At 35.0% G+C, this 20,173-nt stretch overlaps 1 protein-coding gene across 1 annotated transcript in view; it reads left to right on the top strand.

Annotated features, from left to right (window-relative positions):
• The first annotated feature begins 341 nt into the window (after positions 1 to 341).
• Positions 342 to 20,173, top strand: part of LOC149954463 (ATP-binding cassette sub-family C member 1-like) — a 43,607-nt gene continuing 23,775 nt past the window's right edge. Inside the window, exons 1-10 of the mRNA XM_090169912.1 lie at positions 342 to 559; positions 876 to 1,079; positions 3,648 to 3,794; positions 3,854 to 3,950; positions 5,781 to 5,968; positions 7,186 to 7,362; positions 8,279 to 8,446; positions 9,333 to 9,559; positions 13,945 to 14,023; positions 17,103 to 17,636. Of these exons, the coding sequence (XP_090026038.1) occupies positions 365 to 559; positions 876 to 1,079; positions 3,648 to 3,794; positions 3,854 to 3,950; positions 5,781 to 5,968; positions 7,186 to 7,362; positions 8,279 to 8,446; positions 9,333 to 9,559; positions 13,945 to 14,023; positions 17,103 to 17,636 (2,016 nt within the window). The 5' untranslated portion in view covers positions 342 to 364. The remainder of the gene's footprint in view (positions 560 to 875; positions 1,080 to 3,647; positions 3,795 to 3,853; positions 3,951 to 5,780; positions 5,969 to 7,185; positions 7,363 to 8,278; positions 8,447 to 9,332; positions 9,560 to 13,944; positions 14,024 to 17,102; positions 17,637 to 20,173) is intronic.

The raw sequence follows: 20,173 nt of genomic DNA, 5'->3' as shown, positions 1-20,173 counted from the left end.
GAATATCTAGCAGACCACATATACCACGACGAAATTGGATATCTACGGCACAAGTGACATAATGTGAAGCTTTAAATCAAAGAACTGTTAATTCCAGTGATATAATCAAAGAACTGTAAATTCCATCAGAGTAAGAAAACCTAGCAAAAACGATGTTTTATATCTATAAAAATGCCTAAAGTTTAGATTATAAGAAAAGTAATCCTTAGATTTCGGGATAATTTCAATTACGTTGGTATAATTCAATTCAATTTAAATAAAATGGAGTGCTATTGAAATGTGATTATTATTTATTTATTTATAGTGTCTGCGACTGTCTCATAAAAGTCGAAATGATTTTGCCAGTGGTACTATTCTAAACTGCATGTCAGTCGACTCAGGACGATTTCGGTTTGTGGCTGTTTCTTACCATCTAATTATCTGTTTTCCCGTTACAATTGTAATCGCCACCTATCTTCTGTGGTCGTTATTGGGAGTATCAGCGTTAGTTGGGATCATTAGTGTCATGTTATCTGTGCCAATCCTTCAACTACTAGCGAACACTTCCAAAGAATACCAGGTAATCAAATGTGCTTTGAATTTCACTACAATACTCAGATTAGCGAATGAGATTGTTGGTAATCTTCCTAAGTTGACCATTTAATTTGTTTTATTGGCCAAATGTATACAATTATTTTATGTAGGCCTATATCGAACTGTAATACCTTCGTAAAACAAGTTAAAACTGTAAGTGAGCTATTGTGAGAGAAATAAGAACCAATAAGCTGTTGTTAAGGCCAAAAATAAGCAGATATGATATAAGGAAATTATTAGAATGGCTAAGAAAAGAACGTTATAAATAAAAATTCTAATAATCTTTGCTATTCTATATTTAGCGTCATGTAATAAATTGCAAAGACAAACGAATAAAACTGATGAGCGAGATTTTGAACGGAGCGCGTGTTATGAAGATGTACGCTTGGGAGAAGTCGTTTCAGGCGAAAGTTGATGAGCTCAGGGATCAAGAAGTGATACTAATGAAGAAAAAAGCCATTTTAGAAGCTATAAGTGTGCGCGTTATTTTTATAACTCCCTACTTGGTAAGTACATTTTAACCTAATACCTAAAGCAATATGCATCTTAGACTCAAGTCACCTAGCGACTTTTATTGCGTTTAAATAACGTGGCAGAGTTACAATGCGTAGAAGGGTGGTGGCAAGCCATTCATTCGACGCGATCCCACATATCCCTATCCTAGCTAATACCGTTAACAAGATGCGTTCATGAAACTGGCATATTTATTTCTGAGAAGAGAAAGGGTCAAAGAAACACATTTTACGGAGATTAACTCTTACTGCATAACTATTGGTAAACTTACTCTTTAAACCAAGACATTTAATATCAAAATTTTGATCAAAATAAATTAAATTAAATTGCAAATTTACAATTCTGAAACCGTAATATCAAACCCTTAAACAACTTCACCCAAATTCAAAGTTGGCCATTTATTATTCATTGAGTTTTTATTTTCAATTGACGCTTTATTGACGTATTCCAATGACCTCACTGGAGAAAAAAGTTCCAATCAAGCATTTTTTCGTCTTGGATTTTATAGCGTATATCCAAATAATTACACGCTTTCATGAACGGCGTTGGCCCAAAAGTTAAACACCACTGAGTTGATGTCGCTGTTTGATACTTATAAGTATGTCTACTTAATAAAAAAACGAAAAACTGATTGGAAATTTTAACTTGACGTAAACAGATTCGTGTATTTGATGTCAATAAAACAACCTTCCAACCTTACTTAACCGTCTATTCGTTTGTAGTTTAGGCTCTAAAGATTCAAATGAATATCAAAGAGGATGATAGTCCACATAGCAAAGGGCCGGGAAAGTAACTAGTTTTCACTCATAGTAGTGAGACACGTGAGATACCACTGGAAAAGCCACACGCACACGACAAACATTTATTGAAACTATCACTCTGTCATCAATGTGCTAATAATGGGCAGTAGTCATAGATAGCCAAAATGTCAAAAATAAAATACTTTCAACTTCTTTTACTTACTTCTTCTTGCCGACCGCTCTAGAGAAAAACATTACTTATCCGATAAAACTCAGTATCTAATCATCGCTTTGTTAATAAAGAAACTCTTTTGCCCCACCACGTCAAAACACACAAATTGCGTTATAAGTTTTAAAAATAGGAATAATAACAAAACACAAAAAAAACATTTCTAACACCCGATTTCTTAATTGTGTTTAAAAAATTATTATATCTATCTTTAAACTTGGTTTTGGCATTTCAAATGAGTGACGACCGAATGCCGTATTTCGAATCGACTTACCTCATCACTTTAGAGTTAAAATACGCAAAGTCCTCCGCATTAACACATGAGCGCCGTAAAATAAAATTTTGGGCAAAGTCTCAATTTTTCCGCCAGTATACGTTGTCTAGTCAGAAATATGGTCAAGTTTTATATGGGTCTTAAACAAATCATTTATAAAACCAGCGGCAGAAGGTTTAGCATATTTGATGTCCAATAGCGTGATATGCGGGCTTTGTTTAACAATATTTATGGACAGACCCAAATAGAACTGGTCCATATTTCTGATCTGACAACGTATACTGGTGGAAAAATTAATAAATTGCCAATAATTTGATTTCTTGGCGTTCATAGGCTAAAACATTAGGACGTAGCTATTGGGTGCACGACTCATTTTATGCGGAGGACCTTGCTAATTTTAAGCTTCAGGTAATATAATAATAATAATAATAATAATCAGCTAGGCTAATACCCAAGGCACCACCTTAGGCCTAAGTCATCATGCGACTTTTGAAGCGTTTAATTAAGAATGTATTTATTTATACTCAGGGAGAATGAATATTTCGACATTATTTTTAGCGTTTCTCCAATTCCACCCGTAGGGTCCCCGGTATGCTCCAGCGCTTTAACAAAATCAAAAATACTGGAATCTCATTGGTTCTTAAAAATTACGTTTTTCGACGCGATTAACACTGCTACGAGGACGCAAAAAATAAGACCGCCTCCTTTCCCCCCCCCCCCTCCTTAGCGTGACGGGGTTAGGGCCTCAACGTGCCCGTCGATAGTCTCGACATATTCATTCTCCCTGAGTATAAATAAATACATTTTTGGTTATATATATAATATAACTCATAAGTTATATATATGTATAAGCTATGGATGCATCGAAACAGGTATGAATTAGACCACCTTGGATAAACACACACTATCGTTAAGATAAACGAATATCTCCTTAAATACAAACATGTATAAGGTATATTAAAACGACAACCATCAAAGTTAACACAATATTTTAAAAACATAAAACTTAAAGTAAATTTTTAATATACTATGAATCGGTTTTTAAGGTCTTAACCCCCAGAGTAAGCAACATTATTTAATTCGGTGAGCTTTTTTTAATTATTGGTTTAGTTAATATTGGCTATTATAGATAAGTATTTGAAAACAGCATGATGTAAGAGAAAACCCCGGTTGGGCTTTTGTTTTGTATTAGAGTTTAATTTTAATCGGGAGTTAAAGCTAAAAATTCGTTAATAAATGTTTATCGATTTACCTAAGTAACTTGGAATGAAAATACCAAGTTATGTTTTTGTCTAATTGTAAACAACCTATTTTGCAGGGAGCGTTTCTATCTTTCGCGACGTTCGTTTTGTTGGATAATGATAATGTCTTGTCACCTTCAATCGCGTTTACAACTTTGCAAATATTAGCGGCAATCACTGCAAATTCTTTCGTTTTGCCAAGTTTTATAAATGAACTATCAATGGTAAATCTCATTGTAGAGTACTTTTTATGTTTCAAATATTAATTTGTTTTCTTTTTTAGTTAAGGGTCTCATTAGACCGGATTAACGGAATTCTTAACGGAAGTGAAATAAAATTATATGTTCAAACTGGCCATTCAAAACATAAAAATGGCATTGGTAAAATAATTGTTATTTTTCACTAACAATTGCTTTTCTATCAAGAGATTCTAGCATGGTTGCAGATACTAGTGAGATAATATTTAATGTTACAAACGTTTTAACTACCTACAGCTGTTGAGTGGCAAAACTTTAAGAACACCAAAAATGAAAATTTGAGATGTGAGGCTTGTCTTAATTAATAAATTTGTTGATTAAAGTAATTCAAGTCGTACGTGTAAATAAATTCGAATATTATTTATAAAAGCAAAGAGATTGCTCTATTGAAAATATACAATAATATGTAATCAGAAAGTGGTTAACAAAGAAAAAGTCATGGTAAAACTTAACGTGGTTATTTTATTGTTTTGATAACAAGTTGGGAAGCTTGCCAAAATATACCTCTCCTCGGAAGAGTTTTTAATTTTCAGTGAAGCGTAACTTTATCCGTGGTTCTGCGGTAGAACGCTCACCTGTCGTTCAAACGGGCTCGGGTTCGAATCCTGGCCGATTAAAAAATTATACTACACCCAATGACAAAAAGAGGGCGCTTTTGGAAAAACCTTTTCCCTGATACTAAGAACCTGCGTACGCAGTGATTACCCTTTGCCTCGAAAATGCGAACGCGTTCGCAGGCCTGACAGACAGACAGACCAACCACAGACAGACAGACAGACCCACCCACAGACAGACAGACAGACAGACCCGGTGGTTGTATAACCCCTCCTATTGTACAAAGTCCCCTCGGAGAGTTAAAAACAAAAAAAATCAATAATTAAACGGCGAAACCAATTACACGGCAATAATAAATATTTATTCTTAAAAACAAGCAAAATGCTTTGGGAAAAGCTATTAAATGAGACAAAATGTATAAATTTGCATATTGTGCAAGTAAGTCTTATCGGTTTCGTTTTAATTCGTCTACTTGCTAGGCGTTATATTTTATCTTAAGGGTATGAAATTGGCCATTATCCAAATGTTTGTCATAATATACTGCAAATGTATTGGTTGTTGATAATTAGAAGGGGGCTAGCAAGTGGTACTACAGTTTATTTTATTAGTCGGGGATGTATATCGTGAGGTCCTGGTTTTCAACGATAGAGCAGGAAAGCCAAAGTATCGAGTTCTTCATCCAAAACGAGGACTGCTTCAGGATTAGAGGTCGGCGTTTGGATAAGAATTAATCACTTTATCTTTTTTTATCCACAACCGACGATTATCCGAAAAATAAAATTATTTTTTGCATGTTAAATCCCTTTCTATCCGTGAATAATATCTATAAATAAACAGTTAACCGCAATTTTTATGGTTAATCGATATTTTGGCAGTTAATTTATCTGTTTTTCCCACCTTTATTCAGGATGTGGTTCGTAGAAGAAACTAATTGATAATTTGGTCCTACATCAAAATATTTCAAAACCAAAAATACTTCCATGAAATTTCGGTCTTTGTTAGACAGTTTATCCCACAGAGATTTAATTTTTTCTGGTTTTTTACGAAAAAAAATTAAATTCCGAAATGTTTTATGTTTGTATTTAATGGATCTGATGGTTTTCCTCATGAAGTGAAATAAGTCCTAAGCTTTAAGTTAACTTATAACAAAATGTATTTCAGATTTTTTAAAAGAAATTGGCAATTGCCTATTTCCTCTATTTCGAAATTGATTAAATTCAAAATCGTGATTATCAGTTAAACGGGTCGTTTTACCTTAATACGACGAAATTAAGTGAACTGCCTATTATTTAAAAGCGTTTTTTCGGTACTAGTTTTCCTTCTATTAGGGTACAATTGGGTATATGAGTTTTATTTAAAATGAATTGTTTGTGAACTATTTTCTGTTTTATTTTGAAGCAATTGAATTTATTGACGGATATTTCACTTGGGATTCTTCCGACGAGCCCGTTGTCCATGGAATAAGTCTGGAATTTGAAAACGGAATTTTGGCTGCTGTTGTGGGCAAAGTTGGATCTGGGAAAACCTCTCTGTTGTCGTCTGTTCTTGGTGAAACGGAAAAATGCCGCGGAGAGATCAGAGTGAACGTAAGATCAAAAATTCGATTCTTATTTATTTCATGGCCGTTCCCTGACCGAATGTTGCGCAGTGTCACCCCTATCTCATTAGATTTCATTAAGAATTATTACATTCCATGACTTGTCCTTCCTATTTGACCTGCCTCTATCAACGGCACATTTTGATCGTGATAAACTGTTTTTCGGATATAGACAAGCTGCTTGACGGTGCCCCAAAGTAGTCTCCTGCCAGTTAAACGTTATATACATGCTATGGGTTCGGCACCTAACTAACGCAACATTCCTACGTTAGGTTTTCCTTGGAAAGCTCGCAAAAGAGCTTTTTAATTTGCATACACGAGATACCTAAAAAATATCTATACATTTTGGCACCATCAGAACCTCTAATTTTGTTGAAGTAATATAAACTCTCTTTCGGTAATTCCACAGCTTCAAATCGGTTGAAAAGTTCTGAATTGTCTGTTTCCATCGAGAATGACAAAATGTATTATAACAAATACAAGCCAAAACTTTGACGGAAAAGCGTTGTGAAAAACAAGACTGGTGGGTAGCTTGAGGGTTTTGGTTTAATCAGTCAGTAATGTGAATTTGGTATAATCAGTTACTAATGTGGTTTTGGTATAATCAGTCACTAATGTGGTTTTGGTATAATCAGTCACTAATTTGGTTTTGGTATAATCAGTCTCTAACGTGTTTTGATTGTGATTCATTCCATTCCTAATGAGGTGAGCTGATGCGATTAAAAGAATTCCTTTGGTAAAACGCAACCATTCAAAAAATCTGTGGAAAATCCGTAAGCGTCGTTGTGAACACAACCAATGTCTTAATACCTTAGGTTCTTAAATTAGTTATGATATTACAGGTATCTCTCTTTGCGTGCTAAGTAATGCCTGGTTTCTCTTTAATCATGTTAATCTTTGTAATATAAAATAGAGTGGCACTCGAGCAAAATGAAATTAAGGTTCCTATGCCGGCTTACCACGATGAAGGCTTTAGTTATTGAGCTATTTAAAATAAACCACTTTGAGTGGAGCTCCCGAACGAAACAGTTAAATGGTAAATCCGAAGGACATTTTAATTCAGTCCTTCAACTCATCACAAAGAGTTTACGGTCACCCTTTTTATTTACATTATATTAGATCAATGCTTTAAAATAGTGAAAATTTGTGATCATACTGGGTTTTACTTTCCATTGTATATTAACTGGTTGAATTAAATCACCGAAGGGAACTGTGGCTTATTGTCCTCAACAAGCTTGGATTCAGAATGCATCTTTGAAGAACAATATTTTGTTTCACCGCGAAATGGACCGAGAAAAGTACGAGGAAATTATTGAGTCGTGCGCTTTAGAAGAAGACATCAACATTCTACCAGCTTTCGACGAAACAGAAATTGGCGAAAAAGTAATTTCATTCCATTTCGGTTCATTAACAATTATTTTCAAAATTGCATTGAGCGACTAGTATCAACTAAAATTACGAAATAAATAATCATTTCCGATATCAAAATTTAGAGAAAGTTCAAATAACGGTCAAACATATCTGAGAGTTTCTGTGTAAAATAATTTGACCACGGCCTTTGAATAGAACCATATAACATAAGCAATTTGTATATATTCTAAATGTGTGCTCCATTTCATTATATGGCACTAACTCGACAGTTGGCGGTTAGTCAAAAAAATAATAGATAAACTCTATCTGTCGAAATACCACACATTTCTGTGGAAATAAAATAATTTTCAAATTTAATGTCATAATTTCCGGATAGATTTTTTTTGTCCAACAACACACCGTTGAATGAGTTAACCAACTATTTGTAAACATCAAGTTCATTTTGTTATATCAGTGCGTAATTAAACTTTGAATATACGCCACTGATATCAAAAAATTATTCGCTAATAATGTAGATGAAATGTGCGAATTTGAATCATTATAGGGTGTGAATTTGGAGTTGGTAGGTTAATAATGGAATCATATATGTAAAAATATATAACTTTCAAACAAAGGAATCTATAAAGTTGAACATAAAAAGGAACAATGTATTACCTTTTAATTCACAGCGACCGTCAAATCATAAAAAATTTAGTGCAGAACAAATTACATGTAAATTTTGTATTGACTTTGGAAATATTCTTTCAATTTAAATGCAAAATTTGTAGTTTATCAAAATCAATTATATTACTAAGAATATCGGCAGAATATCTTTAATTTAAGTATGTGAATTTTGGTAATATTAGTATTATAACAATGTTCAAAACCTTAAAGCTTAACTCTACCGAAATCGCTTGAAATGATTGTTAATCTTTAAATATTTCTGCAGGGAATTAACCTTAGTGGGGGTCAAAAGCAACGAGTGAGTTTAGCAAGAGCCGTTTACTTGGACCGAGACATCTACTTGTTGGACGATCCTTTGGGTGCGGTAGACACTCACACCGCAAACCATTTATTCGAGAGAGTGATTGGATCCAACGGACTACTTAAAAAAAAAGTAAGTGTCATATTTTTCAGTTTTTACGCAACGTTTAGGCTTATATTGCAGACATGGTTCACACATTGAATTTCTTTGGATCGCGGATACCCCTCAGGGGAAAAAAATGTTATACTTAATCTGAAATTCCACAATGATTAAACTTTGTAAGCTCTAAAAAAAAATATTTTTCAAAGCGGTGTCGACGCGCACTCTTTTTGTCAAGTGAAAATCAACTTTTACAATTGATATTTTCATCAAATTAACCCTAGCCAAGGAAATTACTTATAGAAAAGAAAAAAGCCTATAGTCTACGACCGCATACGAAAGGGGTATTTTGAATTAAGCTTAAAGCCGCGTTCAGACTATGTTAAAATATGACGTTTGCGTCGATCGTGTCGGTTCTTTCGATTTCTTACACCGTTCAGACTTCTCAACAGAGACTTTAAAGTTTCGCGCGTGTTGTTGACATTTTTTCATTTCGTTGCAATAAAAAGGTTAATAGCAGACAATTAGCCTTATGCCTCATCAGCGCTGACTCTAGGTAGTGGCGACCTTTAGAACCATCAAAATACTATAACCAATCAGGTGGATAAAGAATTATTTCAATTTTGCCGCCGTTATTACTGAGCTCTGATTGGATGAACAATCACTTTTTATATTAATCTCCTTGCAAGGTTGGTTCCTTTCTGAACAGTGAAATGAACGAACCGACGCGACCAACATAACCGAAACGACACGACCGATGCTAACGTAAAATTTTCACATAGTCTGAACGCTGCTTAAGATAATCAGCACCTAAATAAAACAACAATTTTTTTGTGCAAAATCGCTATGATTAGTTTATCAATGATAACAAGAATGTTTAAACTTCCATTTAATAACTTAATTTTAAAACTTGTTTTAGACGAGAATAGTGGTAACCCACAATTTGTCTCTTCTTCCGCGTTTCGATGTTGTTTACGTGATGGATAATGGTAGAATTGAAGGCAAAGGGACGTACAAAGAACTGCTACAGAAAGAGGGTCCGTTCAAAGATCTCTTAAATGAGTTAAGCAAAGAAGGAATTGAAAGCAAAGGGATAGTTCAGAAAGAAAAATCGAAAGCAGACATCACGAAATATACTTCAAAAAGGTAATTCCAATGTTCTATTCTATAGTTAAAAGACTACGGTGATATTCAACGTTTTACAGCAACTCTTTTATAAGTAGGCGGTCTGCTACATTTTTCACGGAATTATATGCTTCTATGCTGTAAGAAACACTAAACAAAGTTAAGATGATCAAGAAAAGCACAGACCATATATCAATGGGTATAAAATAAAAGGCTATAGCAAAGAAACTACAGTACAGTGTTTAATTTCGTTTGAGCGCTTTAATGCTAGTGAGTAAGAAGATTTTAATTCCTTCAAATTATAAGATAACTAGACAAAGCATTTAAACTTGCTATTATTTGATTGGTAGCTGATCAGTCCAATTCAAAGTTAAATATTTTAATATTAATTAGATTAAAACTAACGAATGAAAAGTTAATGATATTTAATGTTTAAATATGTTGACACTAAATTTAACTTGCTTAAATAATTCGGTTAGACAATGAAACTAATCCTAGAAATTAAATTACCGATATACTTATATTTAAAAGTATAAAAAATATACTGTTACTAAAGTAAAGGTTTAACATAAAAAGGATTCAAAATTCATAGGTGGTACCAGATGAACGATAGGCATGCCTTTTAAAGTCAGTTGATACCCGTGCACAGTGTTACAAAAGCCGGATTTTTTGCCAGAAAGTGCATATAATTCATATTTGTACATATTTTGTTTATTCAGAATACCTGGATTTGTCAAATCTAAATATTTTTTCACGCGACCCTAGCGGCCAAGAATCTTCCTATTTCGTTTTGGACAATTTTAACTTTTACATTGGATAGATATAATATAGCTATTCATATCACGTAGTAATTTTTGGATGGCGATGTCTCGCAGATAAATAAAGATACGAAACGGAAACCATCTCAAAATGCACAAAAGCAACCATCTTTGACCGGGTTCAACTCCAAACTTTGCGAGCCAATTTCGTAGATCTTTTCAGTATGGCTAGACAAGAAGTCATATAATGTAATTACGGTGAAAACTCATTGCGATCTCTGTTAGTTCGGCAACCATTGAAATTTATCTATGATAAAACAATTTCTTAAATATAGCCCAAATCTAGCAAAGATTTGGGCGGTTTTTGGGCGAGAAAAATAAAATGTTTAAAAAAATTCCGAAACTTAAATTTACTCAAAAATAGTTTTTTTTCGCCTTTTATTCCAAAATATAGACTTTTATATTGTTTGCGTACAAAGTTCAAGGATGTATCTTCCATGAGTTGCTATTCTAAAAGGGGCAAAAATTACTACGTTATTTAATAAACATTCAGAGTGCAATATATGTGAGCAGTCCATTGCAATTTATAGTGAAATTCTTCACCAATTATTGCATGGCGGTCGCGTTTCAGCAGACATCTTTTACGCTCGGGTTTCCATTGAATTCCAACGTTAAGATATTTATATCAAAATTCAAAATTATTTTAACCAGAGATTCCAACAGTAGACCGGTTTCGCAGTACTGATGAGCCCCAAAAGGGCGAAACCGGTCTACTGTTGGAATCTCTGGCTAAAATAATTTTGACTTTTGATATAAATATCTTAACGTTGGAATTTACGTCTCTCAGGTTAGGATAAAACCGAGTTTGTTGAAAAATATCGGCTCGTACAACTCCTATCATGTCAATGACCAATTCTTGAGCAAATTTTCCAGCTTTGTCTTTATAGAATAGAGACGCAGTTAAGAAACTTTCCTTGGCTGGACCACCGAATTTCAAGAGAGTTTGAATCATGCTCTTCTAAGGGTACTGTTGAGGGCATAACGTAGCTGATCTGTCACCTAAATCGTGAACTTCGCCAAAGTGACTGTGTAAAAACGAATTTTCTGGACCAACTTTGTCCGCAGGCGTTGTTTTTGAAATAGCGTTATGAATATCGGGTTTTGGTGATGTCCCATCTAGTTTCTCAATTTTCACTTGAAATGTACGTCTCTGAGTTCCTGGCGATATTGAAGATAAATGCTTGGTTTTAATTTACGTTCGATGTTGGAATATATTCAACCCATTGACATCTTATCATACCCGTTTGAGTAAAATATGTGAAATATGTCAAGTTCCGAAATAATGCTATTCTTCGAACTGGGGTGGGCTAGCGACATTGTTCAATGGTGACTACGATAATATATCAGACTCTAGCATAGAATGTCTTTTCTTCTTCCTGGTTCGAACCGAACTGATGATGGGAGACGTGTTACGTTTCCTTATACAACCAATTCCAGTCAGCTTAGTAACAGTTACTGCAATGGCGGCTCTTCCTAAAATCCCCCCCGCTTCTTTCCCTCACATTTTAACGCGTCTTTAATGGGCACACCACTCGAGACGTCAGATGCAATTTCAGCCAACTGAAATTCCTAGGCCAATATATTTCCAAGACCGTATCCTCTTTGCACCACTTCTCCACGGTATACCGGAATTGATCCGAGTCCAAATGGTTGTACAACTCTACTTTTTGTGACTGATTAAGATTCTGATTATTTAAATCCGTTTTCGTATTCAAGTTTTTGTCAAGTTTCGGTTGCGAATTGAGTTGTCGATAAACGTCTTCAAGAACTAGGATCATCTTTCTAGCCATTTTTGATAGCTCTACTTCCAAACGCGCCTGCTGCACAGCTTTCAATTGAAAGAAGTGGTGCTAAGAGAAACGGTAAAAACCCGCCTTTCTGTATTAGAATCTTTTTCGTTTTGAAACGGTATTGGGTTTAGATATCTTCCGCAAAACTTGAAAATGTCGCTTTAATCGCTTCTTCTGATCATCTGACAGTTTTACATTGCCACGTATAACATATATACTCATCCCACAATAGCTTTATTCGTGTCGTTATTAGCATATTTAATGGTGGTATTTCTCTGACACGAATTAGACGTAGTTAGATATTTTAAAAACTGCTTATGATTATGAATTATCTTCATTTTGGGAAAAAAACGGCAGCTTCTTCTCCTGGTACAAGTTTGGTTCGTAGTCTTGGATCATCTGACATAGTTGGTTTCAAAACCACCCATAAATAACCAAAGTCTCTAGCAATTGCTTGATGAAAGGCGTCATTGACGTATTTACGGTTAGATGGGGAAATCGGTCAAACCAAATGATTTGTCACATGGTGTCTTGAAAATGATCAGATAGTGCGCGTTTAAATTTAATGTTCTAATTTCCTTCACGGGATAATAAAAATTTTGCATAGGTACAAAAACCGACGTGTTTTTATGTAGGGAACCTTTTATGAACAAGTTCGTGACGTCCATGTTATTTGATATTTCAAAAAGTAAAAGTCATCAAGATAAACAAAATTCTTGACATTTAGGTGCAAAATTTAAACGTCTACTAATCCTTCGTGAAATTCAACTGTGGGTGTATCATCTAATACCGAATTAAACAGTTTTGGTTGATATTCCGTATAACACCATATAATTATCTCTGGTGGGGTGAAAAACACGTATCTTTATATTTGATAAGACAAGCCATGAAAAAGATTTCCCAGACTGAGTAGCACCTGCGATCAGACCGTTAAAAGGATGTTGCAATCTGAAAACCATTTTAAAGAATGACACATTTTTCCCAAATAAACAAGTTTTTATTCACCAAAGATGTTTAGCGTTACAGACTATTCTAGCGAATATGAATTTATAAAATTCATCATTTAAAAAGTTTTTAAAGTAAATATTTTATTAATCTCAATGTAGTCGAGATTTTTATCATAGCAAAACGCATTTCCCAGTCTTCTAAACAGTTGTCACATTATATTTATTACTGACAATCATTTTCACGCCCGCGACCGTTAGTTGACTAGAGACAGTCGCGGTACTTCACGTGCCGCACCCTCTTCCACATCACGCACTTGCTAGCTTTGAGTATTCACCACCCAGCACCACCCGGTGATCAAGCTTTGAGTAATCACCACCCGTTGGTGTAGCCTTGGTAGTTCACCAACGGGTTTTGGCGTTCAACTGCGCTGGTTTGGATCGGTACGAAGACCCTACTATCGCTGCTTTTTGTTACGGCACTTTTAAAAGAGTACAATTGTTGTTATGTATCACAACTGTTGGAATATTTCATAATCTCTTGTGTTAATAGACCATTTTGTTAACAATAATTTCCATTTTAGATTCATAATTTTTGCAATTGATCTCGCAGTTAATTGCTCAGTTTTTCTAACAGCGATATTTCGATGAATTGTGTTTATATGTACTGGCTAATTAGTCGCCATAGTTACGAAGAAACTATAAAAACATATGGTAACTGGTAGGGCGATAAAGAGTATTTATCAAGGACATTGATCCGTAGACCACAACACGCTCTGACATATAATTTTAATTGCTTAATATTTATTTTATACACCTGATTTTAAAAAAATAAAAATTATTTGCAAATTCAGAGAAGACACTTTTGAAAAAAATAGTGATGATATCGTTGGAAAAAAGATAATTTCAGAGGAAAAAAATATTCAAAGTAGGGTAAGTATTTTGTTAACATTATTCGCTCATCATTTATATCTTCAACATTTTTAATTTCCGTCCCTTCAGAAGTTATCTGCTACATTTAGGGCTATATAATCTTAAAACATATTTGAGCAGAATGCGTGACTAATGTAGACGAAACCATTTGGTTATTTGGTAGACATTTTTGCTGGAAGCCAATTGTTAAGCCTCAATTGAAATGGTTTGGGTCCAATTGTGCAGTTTTCATTTGCGCAGTTTCTATTTACGCACTTCTCATCTGCGCAGTTTCCGTTTACGCTCTTTTCCATTTGCGCGTTACCCATTTGCGGAATTGCCATTTGCGCAGTTTGTCAATTGTGCGGTTTTTCCCGTTTGCGCGGTTTCCCCGTTTGCACAGTTTTCCGGTAGCACGATTTTCCCGTTACCGCGGATTTCTCATTTTCGTGATTTTCCGTTTGCGCAGTTTCTCATTTGCGTGGTTTATCATTTGCGCGGATTTCCCATTTGCGCGGATTTTCATGACTTACATATAAATATTCATTATTAAACCTTTTTTTCTTGACAAAAGGGTTATTTCTGGCAGATATTTTTTAACATTATCTTGCATTGCTGGTGTGTAATGTCCGGTCGCGCTGTGAATACCAAAAATTTTCATGTTTTGCTTAGTTCAAAAATCATTTGTTGAATTAATCGCTTGAAAATATATGGCCAGTCAAACAGCGATTCGTAGCTTTTTAGCCTTTAGGTTAAGATCGTAGTGTAATAACTGTATACTGACAAGTACCAGAACTATAGCCTCGACTTTATAGCCTGTACTTTAGCCTGTAGTATGTTTTTCGATTCAAATTGACGTATTCTAAGTATTGGCAACTGACGGCGCCGTGTACTCACTTCGCTCAATCGATGGGCCGTCTATAACGCCACCTAGAGGACAGTACCAAGCCTTACGCATCAAGAATTGTCCAACCCGATATTAACCCAACCAAAATTATTCTAACTTAACCTTACCTAACCAAGCACTTTTTAACTTAAATAACCTTTTTAACCCCTAAGAAACACGCAATGCCATTATAGGTGTATTTTTAAAAAGGCTTAATATAGAATATTTAAGTCGTGAGAAGCCGCGGAATATAAAAACCTGCGCAAATGGAAAACTGCGTCATTGAGAAACCGCGCAAATGGAAAATATCTGCGCAAGTGGAAAGCCGAGCATATGAAAAATGCGCAAATTAAAAACGCGTTTATGGAAAACGGCGGAAATGGGATACTGCGCAAATGGGAAACCGCAAAATTGCATATGCGGTAATGGGAACTGTGCAAATGGCCCATTACCATTGAAACATAAACTTGATAGTGTTCTTATTGCGCAGATTAATTCGTCAATCTTTCATTTCTGCAAAGATAAAAGAACCGGTATGCTAGATTCAAAAACAGAGTTTTCTTACAAAGCGATTATCCACTTCCTTCATGATACCTCCGAAAAACCGGACTCCATCGGTTGCAGTACTGCGATTTCAAAATGGAGCTTAAGTTTTCGGAATTCCGGCCTGGAGTGGGTAAATGCTGTTGACTTCGCTCATGGCAGTAATTTCGAATTTAGGGTACAATGCCTATATTACCTTTGATTTATGGCACAACTTCAGAACTTAGGAGTAGAAATTAACAATTGATCGATCTTATATGTCTGTGTCTCCTAAAGGCAATGCCTTACTTAGATAAATACAGAACGGAATAAAAATTTTATTTAGGATGGACGAGATTTTATTTATTATTTCTACTGAATTGATAACTCAATAAAAATACTAATATTCCGCTTTTGTTGCCAAAGTTGTTACTTTCTTTGTCGATTTGTCTTAAACAGATATTTTCAGAATCCTTTTGTAATACACGCTAAATTCAAAATTCATTTCTACAGTTCAAGTTGGAAATAATATGTTCATGCTCGTAAGTAGCAGCAAAATATGTGGACGTTTTTCACGGCAATTAGCGAGCGTGATAATGGGGCTTAACGAATTCCTATAAACGTTGTTTGGCTTATACATAAATTAGAAACACAGTATCCACAATGGACTTGAAATGGTGTAAGCAGATTTCTGGCGGTTCCTCTCTGTCGATGATTTTTAGAAATGTCGCTCCATTTAATCAAAAATTATGTTTTGAATTATCAAGTACTGATATTAAGTAAACTCTCAATGATACGATCATCGATTTCCATAGTAAAATGTTTCGTATACTACACAAGATTTGGCGTAAATGAGGTTCGACGTTGCGCAAGAATATATATTATTTATTTTGGGTTTGTGAATAATGCGTTGTAACTAGCATATGCACATTTTTTACAACGAAAACTATCGATGTTCGAGGTACCAAGCTGGTTGCTATGAAAACCAAACTAACCTAGTGAAATTGCGGCAAAACTCACTGTGTGTTCTGGTCGCCACGGTTACAAAAACTAAGTGGATATTTCAAGACTTCGTTCATTTGGTTTTGAATCTCTTACAGTTGAAAATTATTTAAACCTTTCCTTTACTCGCATTTCGTACTATTATAAATGTTTAACAACTATGAAAAATATATTTTATTATTAGAAAATGAAATATATCTCTAAATATAATTTTCCCGAAGATTTTTCATAAACATAAATTATATGAAAATAAGACCGCCGTTGCAAAGCTAGATCGCTATATACAAATCTTTGAAAGTTTCAACTCAAACGTGTGATCTGTGAAAACCAAAGACTATATATACGCTTCGCGTACTAGACAGGTGTCTCCATACAAAAAACCTGTTAACACTTTCGAAACACGGGAGAAGCCTTTGACCAGCTGTTAGAGGCGCCACTAGTAGCGCTGCTGAAGCGCGGGGAAAATTTTGACCAGCGTCTGCTATCGTATGCAAGTTGAGCCATTGAACACGCCAGTCTATTTAGCGAAGCGTATATATAGTCTTTCGTGAAAACGTACGTAGGGTTGTTAATAAAGTTTTCAACAGTGCTTTTTCTTTTCATCTTACAGATATAAATGTGTCTTATGTTTAAAAAAACTTTAATATTAACGTTTTCAGGTAAAAACTATATTTTCCATTTGTTTTTCAGGGAGTTGTTTCCGTGGCATGGCAATATATCAACCTAATTGGTTTAAAGAGCTGTTTGGCCATTTTCTTTGGCTTTTCTTGCGCTTATGCCTTATCTGTGTTTTCCAATTACTGGTTGGTGCTTTGGACTGCAGATATTCAGTCATCATATGCGGATCAGAGCAATGCCACTATGTCAAAAATTAAGGGACTCTCAATATTTGGAGCAATTATTCTGGCACATATTAGTTTAATATTATTATCAGGAATATTTTTACTGATTTCTATGTTAAACGCTGCGGTTAAAATGAATCGAAAACTACTAGAGTCGGTTCTGAAATCACCGTTAGCCTTCTTCGACACCACTCCAGTTGGGCGTATACTCAATCGCTTTACATCTGACATCCAGGAAGCCGATCAAGGAATGAACTATTATTTGCTGATGAGTATCGCGTATGCATTTCAGACAGTATCTTTATTAATAGCTGTAATGGCTGAAATTCCGTTCTTTGGGTTGGCGATTGTGTTTTGCCTTGTGCCTTTCATATTTATTAAAGTAAGAACCATTTTAAATATTATTAGTACAAAACATTTAACCAGTAACCTTCACCCCATAAAAGAGTAGTTGTTGGGAATAAACATAACACGAAAAGTAGTTTCAATGCATAATAGTAAATATTTTAAACCAGTTCTTTGGTTATAATCAGGTTGCGTTTACTGAATTAAAGGATTAATTGTAGTAAAAGTTGATGTTGAATGTAATAGGATGCCTATCTAATTTTTCTCAACAGCTCTTGTGAAAAGAATTTACGTAAAATCAACATCAATGTTACTTCTTAGTTATAATAATATACATAAACAGATAGGCTTATGCCCAAAGTACCAGCATAGGCCCAAGTCATCTAGCGTCCTTTAATGCCTTAAACGGGTGGCCGGGTTAAAATGCGCAGGAGGAAGGTGGCAAGCCCTTCATGTCACGCGAGCCAACATCTCCCTACACAAACTATTACCCGTTAACCTTTAAAAGCTTTTATGGAAAGGGGAAACTAAAGATCTCGAGGGAAAACCCCTTTAACCAGTGGGGAGAGAACTTGCAAACAAAGGACAGTTAGCACAACGTAACGACATCTCCTGACCAAAGACTGAATTTTTGTGAATGTTTCTTTAATGTTAAATGGCAAACGCAAACAAAATGATGAGCCGAGATGTTTCTCGCCGATTTGATAAAAACTCAATGATTCAGTAAATTTTAATATAATTTCAAAAAGTCCAAAAAAAAATTATCATATTGGCTATATTTTGCCAGCGAAATGGACAATATTTTTGAAACACAAAAACCTTTCTCTTTGTGATTGAACAGGCAAATTCAGCGACTTCAACGAAAATAAAAATTGAAAAACGAAATTTAAAAATAATTCGAAGTATTTCTTTAGTAGGTTAGACTATTTTGGTTTCGTAAATAGAAGCGAGATTAGTTACAGGCAAGTTATTTTGGTTATTGCAAATGTACTTTAATGCATTGAATTTGAGTTACTGTGAATTTAAATAGTTTAAAATTTAGTAATCTAATTAAAAGTTAAATATATTCCGTTTGGTGAATAAGTTGGGTTAAGATACTTCCCACAGTGGTTGTGATACTCCCCATAGTTGTTGTGAGACTTCCCATAGTAATTTCGAGACTTCCCTGAGTAGTTGCGAGACTTCCCATAGTTGTTGTGAGACTTCCCATATTTATTGTGAGATTTCCCATTGTTATTATGAGACTTCCCATATGTATTGTGAGACTTCCCATAGCTGTTGTGTGACTTCCCAAAGTAGTTGCGAGACTTCCCATAGTATTTGCGAGACTTTCCATGGTTTTAGTGAGACTTCTCATTGTTGTGAGATTTCTCATAGTGGTTCTGAGTCTTCCCATAGTTGTAGTTAGACTTCCCATAGTTGTTGTTAGACTTTCCATAGTAATTGTGTGACTTCCGATAGTTTGTGAGACTTCTCATGGTAGTTGTGAGACTTCCCATAATAGTTGTGAGACTTCCCATAGTTGTTGTTAGACTTTCCATAGTAATTGTGTGACTTCCGATAGTTTGTGAGACTTCTCATGGTAGTTGTGAGACTTCCCATAATAGTTGTGAGACTTCCCATTCTTGTTGTGAGACTTCCCATAGAGTAGTTGTGAGACTTCGCATGTTAGTTGTGAGATTCTTATGGTTTTTGTGAGACTTCCCTTGGTAATTGTGAGGCTTCCCAAAATAGTTGTGAGATTTACTATATAGTTGTTTTGTGACTTCCCACGGTTGATGTGAGACTTTCCATAGTAGTTGTGAGACTTCCCATAGTTGAAGTGAGATTTTCATAGTTATTATGGGACTTCCCATAGCTGTTGTGTGACTTTATTGTGGTTGATGTGATAATTTCCATAGTAGTTGTGAGACTTCCCATAGTTATTGTGGCACTTTTCAGAGTTGAAGTGAGACTTTCCATAGTTATTATTAGACTTCCCATAGTTGTTGTGTGACTTCTCAATGTAATTGTGAGACTTCCCATATGTAATCTGATATTTCCCATTTATGTTGTGAGACTTCCCATTTATGTTGTGAGACTTCCCATATGTAATCTGATATTTCCCATTTATGTTGTGAGACTTCCCATGGAAGTTGTGAGGCTTCCAAAAATAGTTGTGAGATTTCAAACAGAGTTTTTGTGTGACTTCCCATAGTAGTTGTGAGACTTCCCATAGTAGTTGCGGGACTTCTTAAAGTAGTTTCGGGACTACCCATAGTAGTGGCGAGACTTTCCATAGTTGTTGTGAGGTTTCCCATAGTTGTTGTGAAACTTCCCATTGTAGTTGTGAGACTCCCCATAGTTGTTGTGAGACTTCCCATAGTTGTTGTGAGACTGCCCATAGTTGTTGTGAGACTTCCCATAGTTGTTGTGAGACTTCCCTTATTTATTGTGAAACTCTAATAGATTTTGTAAGACTTCCCATAGTTTTTGTGAGACTTCCCATAGTTGGTGTGAGACTTCCCATAGTTGGTGTGAGACTTCCCATAGTTATTGTGAGATTTCCCATTGTTATTATGAGACTTCCCATAT

This window comes from Leiobunum rupestre, chromosome 3 (assembly GCF_980474605.1).
Source record: "Leiobunum rupestre chromosome 3, qqLeiRupe1.1.hap1, whole genome shotgun sequence".
Lineage (NCBI taxonomy): Eukaryota > Metazoa > Arthropoda > Arachnida > Opiliones > Sclerosomatidae > Leiobunum > Leiobunum rupestre.
Note: the sequence above shows the minus strand (reverse complement) of the source record. Positions and strands in the feature narration are given on the sequence as shown.